This window comes from Danio rerio, chromosome 19, assembly GCF_052040795.2.
Source record: "Danio rerio strain M-AB ecotype USA chromosome 19, GRCz13ab, whole genome shotgun sequence".
NCBI classification, from domain to species: Eukaryota; Metazoa; Chordata; class Actinopteri; order Cypriniformes; family Danionidae; genus Danio; species Danio rerio.
Genome location: NC_141039.2, coordinates 47074678 through 47092197, shown reverse-complemented (window position 1 = coordinate 47092197; position 17520 = coordinate 47074678). Strand labels below are relative to the sequence as shown.

Sequence of the window (17520 nt, the reverse complement as noted above, 5' to 3'; positions counted from 1 at the left end):
ATGAGACAAAAGTTGAACATTTAAAAAAAAGTGTGTGTCCCATTATGTGTGAGACATTTCAAAAAAAGAACATCATACCAACAATAAAATATGATGGTATGATCACCTTCAGGACCAGACGACTTTCCTGTGATAAATAAAACAATGAATTTCAAAACCATGAATGGCTGAAGAAAGTCAAAATGAAGACTTTGGAGTGGCCTACTCAATGTCCTGACCTGAATCCAAATGAGAGGCTGTGGCATGACCTTAAATAGTCGGTTTATGCTTCAAAACTCACCAATGTGGCTGAATTACAACAATTCAGCAATGATGAGTAGGCCACAATTCCTCCACAGAGCTGTAACAGACTTATTTTTGTGCTTCAAGGATCACCAAACTTCATGCTAATAGGTTATGTTCTCACACTAAATGGGAGAAACCGGACACTAAATAGCTTATCACAGCTAGTTTAAACAATACACTAAAATGAAATGTACCTTTAAATTGAGGTAGCACACAAAATCTTTAAAACTGTTGTATTGCACAACCAAAATAAACATTATTTATTCACACACATACACATAGTGTGGCTTATTCATAAATGAATTTTGAGAGGATCATGTGCTGATGATTGAACACAGCTGGTACTGCGTTAGCTCCATATATTGCGCCAATCAGATGAGCACTGACACACTCTAAATTACCAGAGCTTTCTACTCCAGTCATCTTAGTCTTGAAGAATCCCCCTTCCACCCTTACTCCTCCTCTTCTCTGATAGGGTGGCACGGTGGCCCAGTGGGTAGCACTGTTGCCTCACACCCCTCTCCGAGCCGGTCGGTATTTCTGTGCCGAGTTTGCATGTTCTCCTCGTGTTTCGACTACTTCAAAATAACATCCGAAGACAACTCTTAGCCAGATATACCTCAGCAGTTCACAAGCAGGCAAGATCTACCTGAGCTCAAACTCTACTCTCGCCCTTCAAACGGGAGGGAGCCCCGGGCTCAAGGATATTCTGAGCTCAGGGCTCTCTCCCAGGACAGCATGCCAAACATGCTTTATCATCAATCATCAGTAAAGTGTGACCTCTTGAAATTTAATTTGGAATAGGTAACATGGGAAATTGTGTGATGTCTACCCCATGGCTCTCTATTTGAACCTGGATTAAACCATTATGCAAAGTCTGATGCACTCGTCCCCATTTTACCCAAAGCAACAACCATTTGTCGCAATTATAGCTTTGTACTAATGTGAAAGCATTTTTTTTTCTCAGTATGTACAATTAATTTGTGGGTTTCTCTAAATCAAGGATAAAAAGCATGTGGCCAGAGTCATTCATCCACAAAAGAGAAATGCATTCGCTGTACAAAGGTGCATTTCAGGACATGAGATCAGAGATTTAAATAGACCCCCGGTCACACTGGCAGACCACCCTGTTACAAGTGAGCAATTGCTAATTGTCTTGTACAGCCCGAGAACATTATTGCTCACTTATTTTTGGCAGACAATTTTAGGATGGCGATTTATTTATATTGCACTCTGTGCTTTAACCTTGGCGAGAGTGACTTGGACAGCATTTGGGGCTTAATTCAATTTAGAGTGCTTTGTGACACCTTTGGATTGTGGGAATGTAGACTACACTACCTGACAAAAGCGTTGTCGCTTGTCCAAGTTTTAGGAACAGTAAATAATAACTTGACTTCTAGGTGATTGTTTGGTATCAAAAGTGGCTTGTATGAAAGGCTTATTCTGCCATGTCTGCAGATTTCTCTAATGAGAAATCTTATCCTGTCTAAATGTGTATATCTGTGATTGCTAAAAATGTATTTATTTTTTTTCCTTGTGTGTTTTGGTCATTGTGAATCACCATAAAAAAATGTAGCAGACTCTAGCAAAGAAAAGACAAAAATTAAAAGAGCCAAATCATGTAAATTGTTAGGAGTGGCTACTGTAGTTTTCGGTTAGAGTAGCCTACTTTCATTTCTGCAGCCAATTACATACTTTTATTTTTAATCAAATGTTTAAACATCTAACAAGTTGGGATGTTGTGCTTTACATTACAACCCAGCAAGCATTTATTTATTATTATTATTATTTTTTAAGATGAGGTGTTTTATAGACATCTGAACATAGTCGTCTTGGCTAAAGCAAGCCTAAATTTGGGCTGTCAGTAAAAATATAATAGACGTCTAAGAATGGGCCAAAACTAGTTATCAAATAAGCAGAAATGAACGAGTCTAGTTTTGGGTCATTCTTAGACATCTATTAGATTTGACAGCGCCAAATTTAGCCTTGTTTTAGCCAAGATGTCTATGTTGTAAGATGTCTATTAAACACAAAATTGCTAGCTGGGAAAGTGCTTTAATGTAAATTTAATTCATTTCAAAACACATTTGATTAAATTTCATAATACGCAATTCATAAACCCTGAACATGTGGTTATATTACACTTTTTGTAGCATACAATATATTCATTCATTTATTTTCTTGTCAGCTCAGTCCCTTTATTAATCCGGGGTCACCACAGCGGAATGAACCGCCAACTTATCCGGCATGTTTTTACGCAGCGGATGCCCTTCCAGCCACAACCCATCTCTGGGAAACATCCAAACATACACACACACACTCATACACTACAGACAATTTAGCCACCCCACTTCACCTGTACCGCATGTCTTTGGACTGTGGGGGAAACCGGAGCACCCGGAGGAAACCCACGCGAACGCAGGGAGAACATGCAAACTCCACACAGAAACGCCAACTGAGCCTAGGTTCGACCCAGCGACCTTCTTGCTGTGAGGCGACAGCACTACCTACTGCGTCACTGCGTCGCCCCACACAATATATTATAATATAATAATATATATTATCATATCATGGAGAGTATCGAGATACGTATCGAATTATAACTAGAGTGTCACAACACTACTTGTAATTTACCGTTTTAGATGGAAGCAAAAGGGTTTTGTGTGTGTGTGTGTGTGTGTGTGTGTGTGTGTGTGTGTGTGTGTGTGTGTGTGTGTGTTTCTCTTTAAATGCAAATGAGCTTTTGCTGGTTCCCGCCCACCTTTTCAGAAGAGTACAGAGCTTTTACAGTTCTTCCTTCAATTACTCCAGCAATAACAAACAAAAATCTGCTCTTGTCTTGCCAGTTTGAACTCAATATGTGGTTTTTGGAGTGTGTAGACGTGAGTTTACATAATATTGGTCCTGTATTTGAATGTAAGCTGTTAGGGAAGAAACTGCCAAAACAACAAACTACTACAGCTACTCATTCAGGATATTGTGCTGTGTTCCCAGAAGAAAACTCAGTGGTGCAATGAAGGTGTTTGAGGGAATTGGAAGAGTAACTCTCTTTGAAATGACAGTGCTTTTATAACTTTGCAGATCTTTTTCATGCTCAAACACTTTTTCAACTGAAAAACCCTAATAGGACGCCTTGTTGGCATTGAAGGGCACCTATTATGCAAAAATCACTCTTATAAGGGGTTTAACCACAGTTGTGTGGCAATAGTGTGTGAATATAGCCAGCCTCTAATAGTAAAATATAAGTATTTCATTTTTTTTTATAATTACACTGATAAAAAGATCTTAAAGAAACACTTTGATTGACATTCTCCCTTTGTACGTGTCATCAGTGAGGGAAAGCCCCGCCCATTAGTGATGATCTCTCCCTCATTTGCATAGACTGAGTAAGAAACATCCACTATGCTGATGCACAGACATTTGTAGCTCCGCCCTCTTCTGAAAAGAGCACAATCTCATTTGAATTAAAAGCGACAGTCACCAAAACAACACAATGTGTATCAAAGCCTAAAAGGGTCCGTTTTAAATAGCAATACAACATTATTTGTGTAGTATTTTGAGCTGAAAATACATTATAGGGACATTAGACATCTTGTAAAAAGGGGCATAACAAGTCTCCATCAAATATATGTATATTTTATTTTTGCTTTTGTAGATGTTTTTTTTTTGTTCAGTTGTGCATTCTGAATGGAGCATGACCTGATTTATCATGCAGAAACTGAAATGCTGTCACCCCATTGATCTTTTGTTGGAGATTGATGCTCAGATTGAGCTTTAAACTCAGAGAGAGCAGCAAAGGTCAGATGACAACAGGCAGAAACATATGTCCCTTCATCCATGATGTGACCGTCCAGTCCAAGTTGCCTTCTCTTCTCTTTCCTTTGAACTATACTGTGCTCAGCACAATTCACTACATCACAATAAATACATTTTTATGTATTTCTCAGTGAATATAGGCAATATTTTGGTGCTAATCTGTTTTATTATAGAGCTTTATACATTGACAAGATTTTGTTTACTTACCATCTTCAGAAATACAAAGATAATACAATTAAATTCAAGCAAGTTACTGCAAAAAAAAACAAAAACAAGCTACAAAATTTCAACTAAATGTAATTTACATTTTTACATGTGTATTGTTTCTAACATTTTTATTTAATATGTTCCCCATATTCATTTTGGGTGTAATATTTTTTTTTTTTTATTGTGAATTTTATTTATTTTTTCGTGGATTAGTTTCCGTTTTGTCTTAAGTACTGACTAATCTAATGTATATATACACACATATATTATTGTGTAAACATATTATAAAATATATTAATTTAAAAGAGAGATCTGTGAGGGGTGTACTCATTTATGCCGAGCACTGTATACTGTATTTAATTCTATGGATTCACTAGATATTTAAGATTATGAGTAGGACATAATTAGGGCTGGACACTATATCGAGTGCATCGCTATCAAATATAGTTGACCAGACATTACAGTTATCAACATAGTGGAGTAATTTCAGATTTTAACCTTAGAGTGAACATTTATTATTTGCATGTTTTTTAAGACCTGAATGTAATAATTTGAAGCAAATTTATGTCATTTGGACACAGTAAATTATCTGTTTGTAGCTTAATTAATTGTGCAGTATACAATTATTTAATCAATTAAAATGATAGAGTGTTAGTATTATTCATTCGTTTTCTTTTCAGCTTAGTACCTTTATTAGTCTGGGGAATGAACCGCCCACTTATCCAGCATATGTTTTACACAAAGGATGCCCTCCAGCTGCCCATCAATGGGAAACATCCATACACAATTATTCACACACATGCACTACGGACAATTTAGCTTACCCAATTCACCTATTGCACATGTGTTTGGACTGTGGGGGAAACTGGAGCACTCGAAGGAAACCAACACCAACACAGGGAGAACATGCAAACTCCACACAGAAATGCCAACTGGCCCAGCCTAGGCTTATACCTGCGACTTTCTTGCTGATTGGCTATTGTGCGACCCACTGCTCCAACGTGATGCCCCTATTATTATTATTATTATTATTATTATTATTATTATTATTATTATTATTATTATTATTATTATTATAATACTGTGGTTGTTTCATTTCTGCTTCTACTGTTTGACTCCCCAGAAAATTGTAAATCATTGTTTATTTGCATCTTTTCTCTGTTCTCTGTTTCTCATTTCATAAATTATATTTCATGCAGATATGCTCCCCTACAGAATCATTGCAATCAATCTAAAATTATGAATTCTTTACCATATATATATCGCAGTGAATGAAAATTTTGCAATGTCAGTTTTTTTTTTATATATATATATTGTGCAGCCCTAGGACAGAATATAATTCTACAACTGTTATTCTGTTTTGTCATTTAGAGCATTATTATTATTCACATTAATTGACTATTGTTGAAACAAGCAACATTTGTTGTGATTAAACATCAGGCTTATTTAACAAAATTAATTTCTTAACTCTTCTGAAGTCTAAATATAGGTATTGTGTTGTTTAAAAAATAATTCAAACATTCACTGTAAAAAAATACTGGGTTCCATACAATTATTTCATGCTGTCTCTACACAAATTGATTAAGTTAACTTAATTGGTTTCAGAAATTGAAGTGGACTGAAAGTAAAACAATTAAGTTGTCTCAAAAAAAACCTTAAGAATTGTTCCAACTCAATTAAATAAGTAGTTCAAACCAACATTTAACATTTCAAACAAATTTCTTTAACTGGAATAAAAATAAAAACTGGCAAAACTAGAACTAACTGAAACCGTATTGTGTACATACAAAACCAACTGAAACTAATTAAAAGTATAGCAAAAACCTTCTTCGCTTTCATATTTGTGAATGTATTCAATAAATAATCTCACTGTAAGCCTTTTAGAAATAAATCTAAGTCGCGCTGCAGGTGTTTGACTCGTATACGGCACCTCAGACTCCTGCTGCCATTGGCCAAATCAAGCCGGTTCTCCTCCATTCATCCTCACTGTTGCTCCTGCGACAAAAACAATGATTGGACATGACAGCAGCACAGTGACAGCATTAAATACAAACACTTAAAACTATTACCTTAACACATTTGTGCCCAATAATGGGTTTTATTTCTGTATCGCAATCGCAAACAAATCTTTTTAACCGGATCTTCTAAGTGAACCGGTTGAACTAATTCACCAAATCAAACTGAGTCATTTGAAATGATTCACGTCTCCAGTAAGGACTTATCCACAAACTACTTACTTATTTAACAAGCCTAATACCCCTCTGACTCCGAATAATCCAATATATACTCTCATTCAGTTATTAGATGAGTACGTTACTTTGAGAAGCGGTGAACCCATAATACTGCGCATGCGTGATTCAGTGAACCAAACACAAACACTACTTGACAGCCTGCTGTGAGTGGAACAACTGCAGCGCGGGTAAACCGAGGGTTTAAATGAGAGGATCTGGTGAAAAACGTAAGTTTATTTCATAACAGACAATCATAATAGAATTTAGATTTGATTTGCAAAGCTTCACTGTAAGACATTTTTCAGATCATGATGATGTTTTAACAAACTGAAATGACTATTGCTGACTACAGAATGTTGAGTCCTAACATCTACATTAAAGATCTAAATTTCCCATCAATACTGTGTGTCTAACCTCAGAAGCAGCCTTGCACACAAATTGTACTTAAGGCTGCAATCTTGTGGGCTGTTGTATTTGAGTTTGAGGTAGATGGTTGTGGTAGAGTTGTTCATGTGTCCTCTAAATCAGGGGTTCTCAACTGGTTTGGCCATGGGACCCACATTTTTACATGGTCATCAAGCCGCGACCCAAATTTTTAGAGACTATAATACAATTTTAGAAATTATACTTAATTTGTTTTTATTTGTTAACTTAAACAAGTAGTGACAGATACATCATAAGAAATTCAACAAGACTTACAAATAATGTTATTGCTGTCATTTAACATAATGGATCAAATTATAGAAATATTACAAAGTAAGAACGACAAATACAGTAAAGAATAAACTATTAATAAAACATGCTGTCTGGTTTCTAAATGTTGTTTTAATTTAGAAGGTTTCATGCTATCTTATGAGAACTCCTCACTACATATGACAGTGAGGTTTAAAGTCTTTTTCTGTCGTCAATATATATATATATTCATACTTTACATATTCAAGGTCGTACTTGCGCTTCGACTTATTTGTTGTATTAATTAAATGCAATTTCACATGTCAAATGGTAGGGTTGTCGCGCACGCATTTCAAAATAAAAGTCCGTTATAAGCAAAATAAGTAAAAAATTTAACTTTTGTTGTTTTGTTTTTTTTACCATACACTCTGCGAAAATGTTCGACCCACCAGTTGAAAAACACTGCTCTAAATACAGGTTACAAAAAATGAATGGCTGAGTTTTTATTATACAATATTCATCCTTATGATTTTGAATCTTGCATCTAACAAATATCATTATTTAGAGAAAAAAAACTGAAACTAAATAATAAAAAAAATATAGAACCAATAAAAACTAGTAAATCTCCCACTAAAAACAAATTAAAACTAACTGAATTTGAAAACGAAAATCATAACGAAATTGAAAACTAATGTAAAACTAATGAAAAATCCAAAACTATTATAACCTTGGTTTAAACAAGAAGCAAGTCATTTTTTTAGTGTTGCACTGAAAATCTGGTTCATGTATTAAAAATGATTACCATTTGTATTTATACATTTGTGAAATGTCATTTACAAAATAAAATAAAACTTGTTTTGTACTCAAACGCAAAACTATAAGTCATGTAATCCTCAGAAACTGAGCATTTTTAAATGGCCTCTTATTTTTTCCTCCATATTGCATGTATGTATTTAGAGTATGTATGCATGCAAGTAAAAAAACGAACGAAAGACAGGGATCAAGCCTTTTATCTCTGTCAATAATTGGATACCCAGAAGCACATTTGTTTTCAGGATGTATTATTTCCACACACCACGCTTGCATCAGGGGCTTTACAAACTTTTTTTTCCGGGGTTTTACTAATAGCTTTTCACTATCAGCGATGAAAGGAAAATGTATGGCTCTTCATGGCGTATTCCGGTCCTTCAGGGAGCCACAACAAAAGCAAACCCATTTCACTGTTTTGAAGAGAAACTGCAAATTTAATCTGGGATTTTAAAGGCCCCTTGTTGACGTCGTCCGTAATCATGTAAATATTCAATCCGTTTATTTTCATCGAATGATGCAAAGCGTTGAATTGGTTGCTTTGTGGTGCATAGTCATGTTTACCAATGCATCTTTTTTCTTTCTTTGTTAATTTGAACAAACTGTATTTCCAACCTGTCATGCGGCGGCGTTTGTTCATCAGTGTTTTTGGTTTGACGCGGTCTTGATTTGACAGCTCATCGTGTGCTGGAGGGCTGACATGATAGTACTGAAATACCGCTCCGGGTGAAACTACTGAAATAGTCCCATTTGAGTGACATGATTGAAAATTCACTGAACAGAAGAAAGCGAGCGCGGCGGTAATAATATAGAGCTTCAAGGACAATAAAAAAGTAAACAGAACACAGTGTTGAAATAACGCAATAAGTCATGACAGATGACAGTACTTTACAAGTGTGTTAAATTTAGGGGTGTTTTAAAGCAAGACACAAATACACATTGCAATCTGCCTCAGGTTTTTTTAAATGGACAGTTCACCCTAAAATTAATGTTTTCTCACCCTTTACTTTTTAGTTTCTTCTGTTGAACACAAGAGCATACACTCACTGGCCACTTTATTAGGTATACCTTACTAGTATATCTTCCCGCCGCCGTCTTCATATCAAATTTAAAGGGGACAGAGAGGATGACTTTGTGTAGAGCTAATCGGAACAGTTTTAGAGGGGCCCCTGCTGAAAAATCCAGCTTAAACCAGCCTAGGCTGGTTGGCTGGTTTTAGCTGGTCGACCAGGCTGGTTTTAGAGGGGTTTTGGCCATTTCCAGGCTGGTTTCCAGCCATTTCCAGCCTGGTCTTAGCTGGTCAGGCTGAAAAAATGACTAGCTAAATCCAGCTAAAACCATTTTGACCAGCCTGGTTTAAGCTGGACATAGCTGGTTTTGGCTGGGCTCCCAGCCTGGCTAGGCTGGTCAAGCTGGTTTTAGCTGGTCATCTCCCAGCCTGTCCAGCTAAGACCAGGCTAGAAATGGCTGGAAACCAGCCTGGAAACGGCCAAAACCCCTCTAAAACCAGCCTGGTCGACCAGCTAAAACCAGCCAACCAGCCTAGGCTGGTTTAGGCTGTTTTTTCAGTAGGGGCTGAATAGAAATATATGGGCCTGAATAAAAATGGGCCTAGCGACGCCCATGGTTATCGAGCAGTTGGACAGGTATATCTTAGTAAGCAGGGGTCTTGGAGGGCTGGTGCCCCTGCAGGGTTTAGTTCCAACTTGCCTCAACACACCTGCCTGGATGTTTCAAGTATACCTAGTAAGACCTTGATTAGCTTGTTCAGGTGTGTTTGATTAGGGTTGTAGGATAAAATCTCCAGGACACCGGACCTCCAGGAACAAGTTTGGTGACCCCTGGCTTATGATATATGAATCATGTGGGTAATCAGATCCAGAATGGTTTAATAAAAATAAAAAAATAATATTATTATGAATAATATGTATTAATGTGCATGTTTTAATCACTTTTGTTGCCAATGTTTGAATAATTTAGAAAGCAAAACTTCCCAACTTTGCTAGTTTTCTTAACAGGTTCAACAATAAACAAAATTCAAAACGGAATAATAAGCGTGTATTTAATTATAGTATATAAATAGTTTATCACAAATGTAAAACATCTTATTTTGGATTTTTAATTTACCATGTCTGGCGTTACGGTGGCACAGCGGGTAGCACGATCGCCTCACAGCCTGGGGAGTGCACACTGGTGGAATGATGGCTTGTGCTCTCCTCTCATTTTTTTGTCCTGCGTGTGTGAAATGCTCGGGTGACATTACAGCCGTGAGTCTGGCCTGCAGTAAATCCCAGCAGGAGTGTGTGACAGGTGAAGTAGTCTGGCTTACAGAAAGCAGAGATCTCATCTCTGTGAACTTAATCGGGGGAAATGACACCACCAACAGCCCTATGGGAGCCTGACATCCTGGCAGCATGTTTTCTGCTTTCACCTTGAGGAAGCATTTGATCAGACCTGTGTGTGTGTGTGTGTGTGTGTGTGTGTGTGTGTGTGTGTGTGTGTGTGTGTGTGTGTGTGTGTGTGTGTGTGTGTGTGTGTGTGTGTGTGTGTGCGCCTTGAATTCCTTACATTGTAGGTAAAAAATGTCCCTACATGTTTAGGATCAGCTGTAAAATATGACCATGTGGGTATTTTATTCTGGGGTGGTCCACATGAGATAAAAGGGTCATAAATCATCAAGGTATTTTAAAAATGTAAAATGCTTATAATGCTAATAATAATACCAATAATGCTAATACTAATGTTTCCTGGGTTTAGGTGTAGAGGAGAGAATATACACTCTGTACAGTAGAAACATCATTACAAATATAGGAGGTCATCGTAGAGAAAGCTGTGTGTGTGTTGACCTTGTATTCCTTACATTGTGGGTACCAAATGTCCCCACAAATAATGCATTGGTGAATTTTGACCATGCGGGGACTTTTTGTTTGGTCCCCATTACACGCTAAAACCCAACAGTCAACTTTATCCAATAAAATGAGTGTAGTTAACTCAAAATTGACTGAACGTTAATTCGACTCATTTGAGAGTTTTGAACTCTTTGAGTGCTGAAGGTAATGAGTTAATTAAATACCTCATTACTATATATATATATATATATATATATATATATATATATATATATATATATATATATATATATATATATATATTAATATATATATATAATAATAGTATATAATAGTAATATAGTATAGTATAGTAATATAATAGTATATTATTATAATAGTATAGTAATAGTATATTATATATAATAGTAATATAGTATATAATATATATATACACATACACTCACACACACATTGTATGGATATATTAGATCTTGATTTGACCCCCTAGACGATCTTAATCCAGCATTTCTACGATTCTGTCAATCATATTTTCAAGTTCAGGAGAGAAGAAAATGCACGAGTCTTTTCATTGTTTCACACGCGTTACTCAGTGACATGGACACCTCCAAATGATGTTCAATGAGTCACATACTGTATTTATAAGGTATAATTCACCTAAAAATGTCATTTTTGTCTTTATATAATGATGTTTTTGCGGCCGGGAAATCACATGTGACGTGAGCTGCTGACCGTGAGCTGTTACCACAGACAGGGCGCGCACTCTACTTAATGATAGATGCGCGCGCGTCTACTTTAGTGAACAGAACCTGCATATGTTGCGAGTAACAGGTAATACAGTTGTAAATAATATTCAGTTTGTGGCACAGAGTGATCGTTTGGGAGCCGCGCGCGAAGTACGAACAAGCACGTAGCAGTCAAAATGAAACCGAAAGTGTGCACTTCATTTAAATGTTCAAATCTCATTTTGGAGTTATGATTACGACAAGAATTTGATGTTTTTTCTTTCATAGCGAAGGCACAGTTGTGCATGAAAATAAATTCTTATAATGTTTATAACTACTCTAGCCTATATATTATTGAATATAATCTGATAATGGCAAATGTCTGATTTTACCAGTGAATAAATTATCTAAATTAAATTATATAAATTAATAATCTAATATGACAGATTGCAAGCATATATCTCAAACATAATAATTCAACTTCATAATTATTATAAGTAGAATAGAATTATTTATAAAAACCAGTAGGACAACACATAATATTTTTTATGATGTTGTGCCTTATGTTTGTTTTTACCACACCTTTACTTTACATATACAGAATTGTGAGAAAATCGTGATCTTTATTTTAAGCAAAAAGAAATCCCGATTCTCATTTTAGCCAGAATCGAATATATATAAACAAACACACACACACACAAACATATATTTACACATATACACATCTATTTACAAACACATACATACACATACACACTTTTCAGTGCACCTGATTTCGTTTCAACTCGATGCTGAATTCCTCAAACCCCTCTCTCGCTCTCTAACAAAAGCATGAGTTCAGACTGCGGTCAGCATTACAGCCAGCGGGCAGGACAGATCTCCAAAATGCAAGCTCTTCTTCTGATACATAATATGATTGATCAGAAATCAGCTTTACAGATTCCTCTAAGCTACAGTATAATATCTTCAGTATATTAGAGACTGATCCCACATCATCTACGGAGAGTCCCAACAGTTTCATAAATCCTGCATCTCTGTCGCATTTGTTATTTGGTGACCTTTACCTGCCGAGACGGGGACTCTGGAGTATTTTGCATTCAGTTACATGGAAAAACAAGTTTATTATCAGCGCCGTGATGCCGTGTGAGCATCAATCACGAGGGTTAAGTAGCTCTCATGCATCCATACCTGCTGAAGAGCTCGCAGTGCTTCTCAATGGGTTAATCAATAGAGAAAGTTGATGCTCTTCAAACGCCTGTGGCTCTTCCACATCTCTAATCCTGCTTCCCGAAGCCTTGATCCACTTCCCAATTATCCTGGAGTATCAGTGGAGTCTTGGAAAAAGCACATTTGAATGAATCAATTGATTGCACGGTGTGTAATTAGTCTGACGTTTACATATGGATTTCTGCTGTCTTCATAGGGTGAAAGAGAAAGCTGGAAGAATGAAATGACTTAAAATGACTGTAGTGCTGATGATTATAATTGTGATCTTTTTTTTTTTGGGGCACATGATTAAGCAGAACAAAAAGAAACATGGCTTACAATACTGTTTTTCTCTCATGCTTGAACCACAGGTTATAACAGCTTTAACACAGACCTTTCAAAGTTGTGTCATAAAAACACTTAGTAATCCACTCAAATGCTATTGAAACCCATTTTCACATCGCAAATTACCGGTTGTAAATGCTGTAAACAGAAGTTAAACATTCTACCCGGAAGACGCTGGTCACTAAGGCACCCTCCATGCAGCAGCCAAGAAAAAGGTCTATAACTGTAACAAGTAGGGGTGTGAATCTACACTGGTCTCATCGGTTTGGTTTGGTTACCACTATCATGCCATTGATTTGGTTCAATTTGACATATCGATGCATTGACATAATTAGATCTTTTCTTCACAACACAAGCATTTTTACAATTAAATTCTAGAAATATACTTACATTTATATATTATTTGTAATAGAATTTTGTTCTTTAATACAGCAGTAAGATATATAAACTCTACCTTTAATTTGACCTCATGCTTTAACACAGACCTTTCAAAGTTGTGTCATAAAAACACTCAGTAATCCACTCAAAACGCTATTAAAAACCCATTTTCACATCGCAAATTACCGGTTGTAAATGCTGTAAACAGAAGTTAAACATTCTACCCGGAAGACGCTGGTCACTAAGGCAACCTCCATGCAGCAGCCAAGAAAAAGGTCTATAATTGTAACTAGTAGGGGTGTGAATCTACTCTGGTCTTATACGATTTGGTTCGGTTACCACTATCATGCCATTGATTTAGTTCAATTTGACATATCGGTGCATTGACATAATTAGATCTTTTCTTCACAACACACGAATTTTTACAATTAAATTCTAGAAATATATTTATATTTATATATTATTTGTAATAGAATTTTGTTCTTTAATACAGCAGTAAGATATATGAACTCTACCTTTAATTTGACCTCATGCTTGAACCACAGATTATAACAGCTTTAACACAGACCGTTCAAAGTTGTGTGTCATAAAAACACTCAGTAATCCACTCAAAAAGCTATTGAAACCCATTTTCACATCGCAAATTACCGGTTGTAAATGCTGTAAACCAAAGTTAAACATTCTACTGGAAGACGCTGGTCACTAAGGCACCCTCCATGCAGCAGCCAAAAAAAAGGTCTATAATTGTAACTAGTAGGGGTGTGAATCTACACTGGTCTCATCGGTTTGGTACGGTTACCAATATCATGCCATTGATTTGGTTCAATTTGATATCTCGGTGCATTGACATAATTAGATCTTTTCTTCACAACACAAGCATTTTTACAATTAAATTCTAGAAATATATTTATATTTATATATTATTTGTAATAGAATTTAGTTCTTTAATACAGCAGTAAGATATATGAACTCTACCTTTAATTTGACCTCATGCTTGAACCACAGATTATAACAGCTTTAACACAGACCGTTCAAAGTTGTGTGTCATAAAAACACTCAGTAATCCACTCAAATGCTATTGAAACCCATTTTCACATCGCAAATTACCGGTTGTAAATGCTGTAAACCAAAGTTAAACATTCTACTGGAAGACACTGGTCACTAAGGCAGCCTCCATGCAGCAGCCAAGAAAAAAGTCTATAATTGTAACAAGTAGGGGTGTGAATCTACACTGGTCTCACGGTTTGGTTCGGTTACCACTATCATGCCATTGATTTAGTTCAATTTGACATATCGGTGCATTGACATAATTAGATCTTTTCTTCACAACACAAGAATTTTTACAATTAAATTCTAGAAATATATTTACATTTATATATTATTTGTAATAGAATTTTGTTCTTTAATACAGCAGTAGGATATATGAACTCTACCTTTAATTTGACCTCATGCTTGAACCACAGATTATCACAGCTTTAACACAGACCTTTCAAAGTTGTGTGTCATAAAAACACTCAGTAATCCACTCAAAACGCTATTAAAACCCATTTTCACATCGCAAATTACCGGTTGTAAATGCTGTAAACCAAAGTTAAACATTCTACTGGAAGACGCTGGTCACTAAGGCAGCCTCCATGCAGCAGCCAAGAAAAAGGTCTATAACTGTAACAAGTAGGGGTGTGAATCTACACTGGTCTCATCGGTTTGGTTCGGTTACCACTATCATGCCATTGATTTAGTTCAATTTGATATCTCGGTGCATTGACATAATTAGATCTTTTCTTCACAACACAAGAATTTTTACAATTAAATTCTAGAAATATATTTATATTTATATATTATTTGTAATAGAATTTTGTTCTTTAATACAGCAGTAAGATATATGAACTCTACCTTTAATTTGACCTCATGCTTGAACCACAGATTATCACAGCTTTAACACAGACCGTTCAAAGTTGTGTCATAAAAACACTCAGTAATCCACTCAAAATGCTATTGAAACCCATTTTCACATCGCAAATTACCGGTTGTAAATGCTGTAAACCAAAGTTAAACATTCTACTGGAAGACGCTGGTCACTAAGGCAGCCTCCATGCAGCAGCCAAGAAAAAAGTCTATAATTGTAACAAGTAGGGGTGTGAATCTACTCTGGTCTCATCGGTTTGGTTCGGTTACCAATATCATGCTATTGATTTGGTTCAATTTGATATCTCGGTGCATTGACATAATTCGATCTTTTCTTCACAACACACAAATTTTTACAATTAAATTCTAGAAATATATTTATATATTATTTGTAATAGAATTTTGTTCTTTAATACAGCAGTAAGATATATGAACTCTACCTTTAATTTGACTTGCTCAAAGAAAACACTCTTTCTGAATGTATCAAACAAAACTCAACACATGCACAGAAGACAGCACGAGCATTAATTGGAAATAAACTCATGTAAATATTATCCCTCTTGCTTTTTGAGCACTGACAGGTGAGGTCTTACACCCCTATGATTGGTTATTCTTCACCTGCTCAACAGAAAGGGCTGCGATCGGCTTTAGAAATGAAATTGCTGTTCACTGATGGCAGGAAGAACAGCCGCGGTTACAGTCTGTATTCGCATAATACGCAGTTATCACAGGTAATCTGTAATAGACACAGTGGGGAAGACTTGCACCTCAGGCACGCTCGTGTCTGGATCCACAAGTATCGCTTTAACAGCCAAGAGGAGAGGAAAAGCTACCTTACAAACACGCCAGCGAGTCAAATGTCCAAAGGGTGAGAGAGAGGTAAAGATGGAGTTTTACAGCATTTCCCTGTTGTAGAGAAATAGCGGCTTGTGTGCTGTGCCGCCTTCATTGTAGTAAGAGTGTTATTTACTCGCCCTCGCCTTGATGTATTGCGAAATTGCGCATAGGTGATAAATGACGTCAGTACGTAATAACCGGTTATGATCTATTACTCAACTGATATTGATAATATTGACACCCCTAGTAACGAGTAACGATGCAGCACATAAAAATCTATCAGAGTAAAAGTGTTAAACTCATCGAAAATATGTACTGAAGTAAAAGTGGAAGTAGGAGAACAAAAACAATCCTCCAGTAGAGTACAAATACAGCCTTTTAGTACTTAAGAACAGTAGTGAAGTAGTTGTACTTCGTTACTATACATGTCTGCACAAGTTAATGCCGTATCCATTAAAATAAATGCTGAAATGCAAAACACGAATATCGGACATTTACCGGAACAAAATGCGGCATAATCCGTCTCAAATTAAGCACTCTGTGTAAAATAGTACATTTTTAGTGTGTTTCTTTTGCAAATTATGGTAAAATTGTTTTGTTTTTTCTGTTCGTTCTAAGCTTTAAAAAACTGTTTTGTGTTTGACCCATATATATAAACTATTATTTTATGGCGTTTGTTCAACTGAGACAACTGCATCATGCTTGAATGCTCAACACAAACTCGAGTCCATTTCTGACAAGCGTTTTTCTGGAGACTTTTACCCTCTAATAAAAGTCAAGTTTCTATATTCTCTGCGATATTCAGCTTGGCAGTCTTTTTCTCTGGGTTTGGGTCAGCTGACAGGATTCAATTATGCAGGAGCCATAAAGTTTAATTCAGTTCATTTGACACATCGCTAAGCATTATGCCTCATTTCTGCCGACAGGTGATTCAGATTAACTTTGAGGACTTTGACCTGGAGCTGGGCTACGATACGCTAACCATCGGTGACGGAGGGGAAGTTGGAGACCCCAAAACCATCCTGCAAGTGTGAGTTTCTAAACCATGACCAGGCAATGATGCATAATTTACACAAGTTGGAGATTCTTTGCTGTTTCTGAAACAACACTAATATCGCTCACTGTCACTCACTGTGTTTGATACTGTAGGAATGATACGCAAGGAACATTAAGTCATTTCTGATAATCTTGTTTATGTACTAGTTTAAGAAAACATTTAAATTTTACTCAGATTTTCCCCTAAGTTAAGGTTATTTG

At 36.2% G+C, this 17520-nt stretch overlaps 1 protein-coding gene across 14 annotated transcripts in view; it reads left to right on the top strand.

The window, feature by feature from the left end:
- csmd3b (CUB and Sushi multiple domains 3b) overlaps positions 1-17520 on the top strand; it is a 1026877-nt gene that overhangs the window by 542240 nt on the left and 467117 nt on the right. For all 14 annotated transcript variants that reach the window (XR_015517226.2, XR_015517225.2, XM_087296029.2 and 11 more), the window contains one exon: positions 17190-17293. Coding sequence is in view for 12 of the 14 variants with exons in the window: in XM_087296029.2 (XP_087152155.1) it covers positions 17190-17293 (104 nt within the window). In the remaining 2 variants the exon portion in view is untranslated. The remainder of the gene's footprint in view (positions 1-17189; positions 17294-17520) is intronic.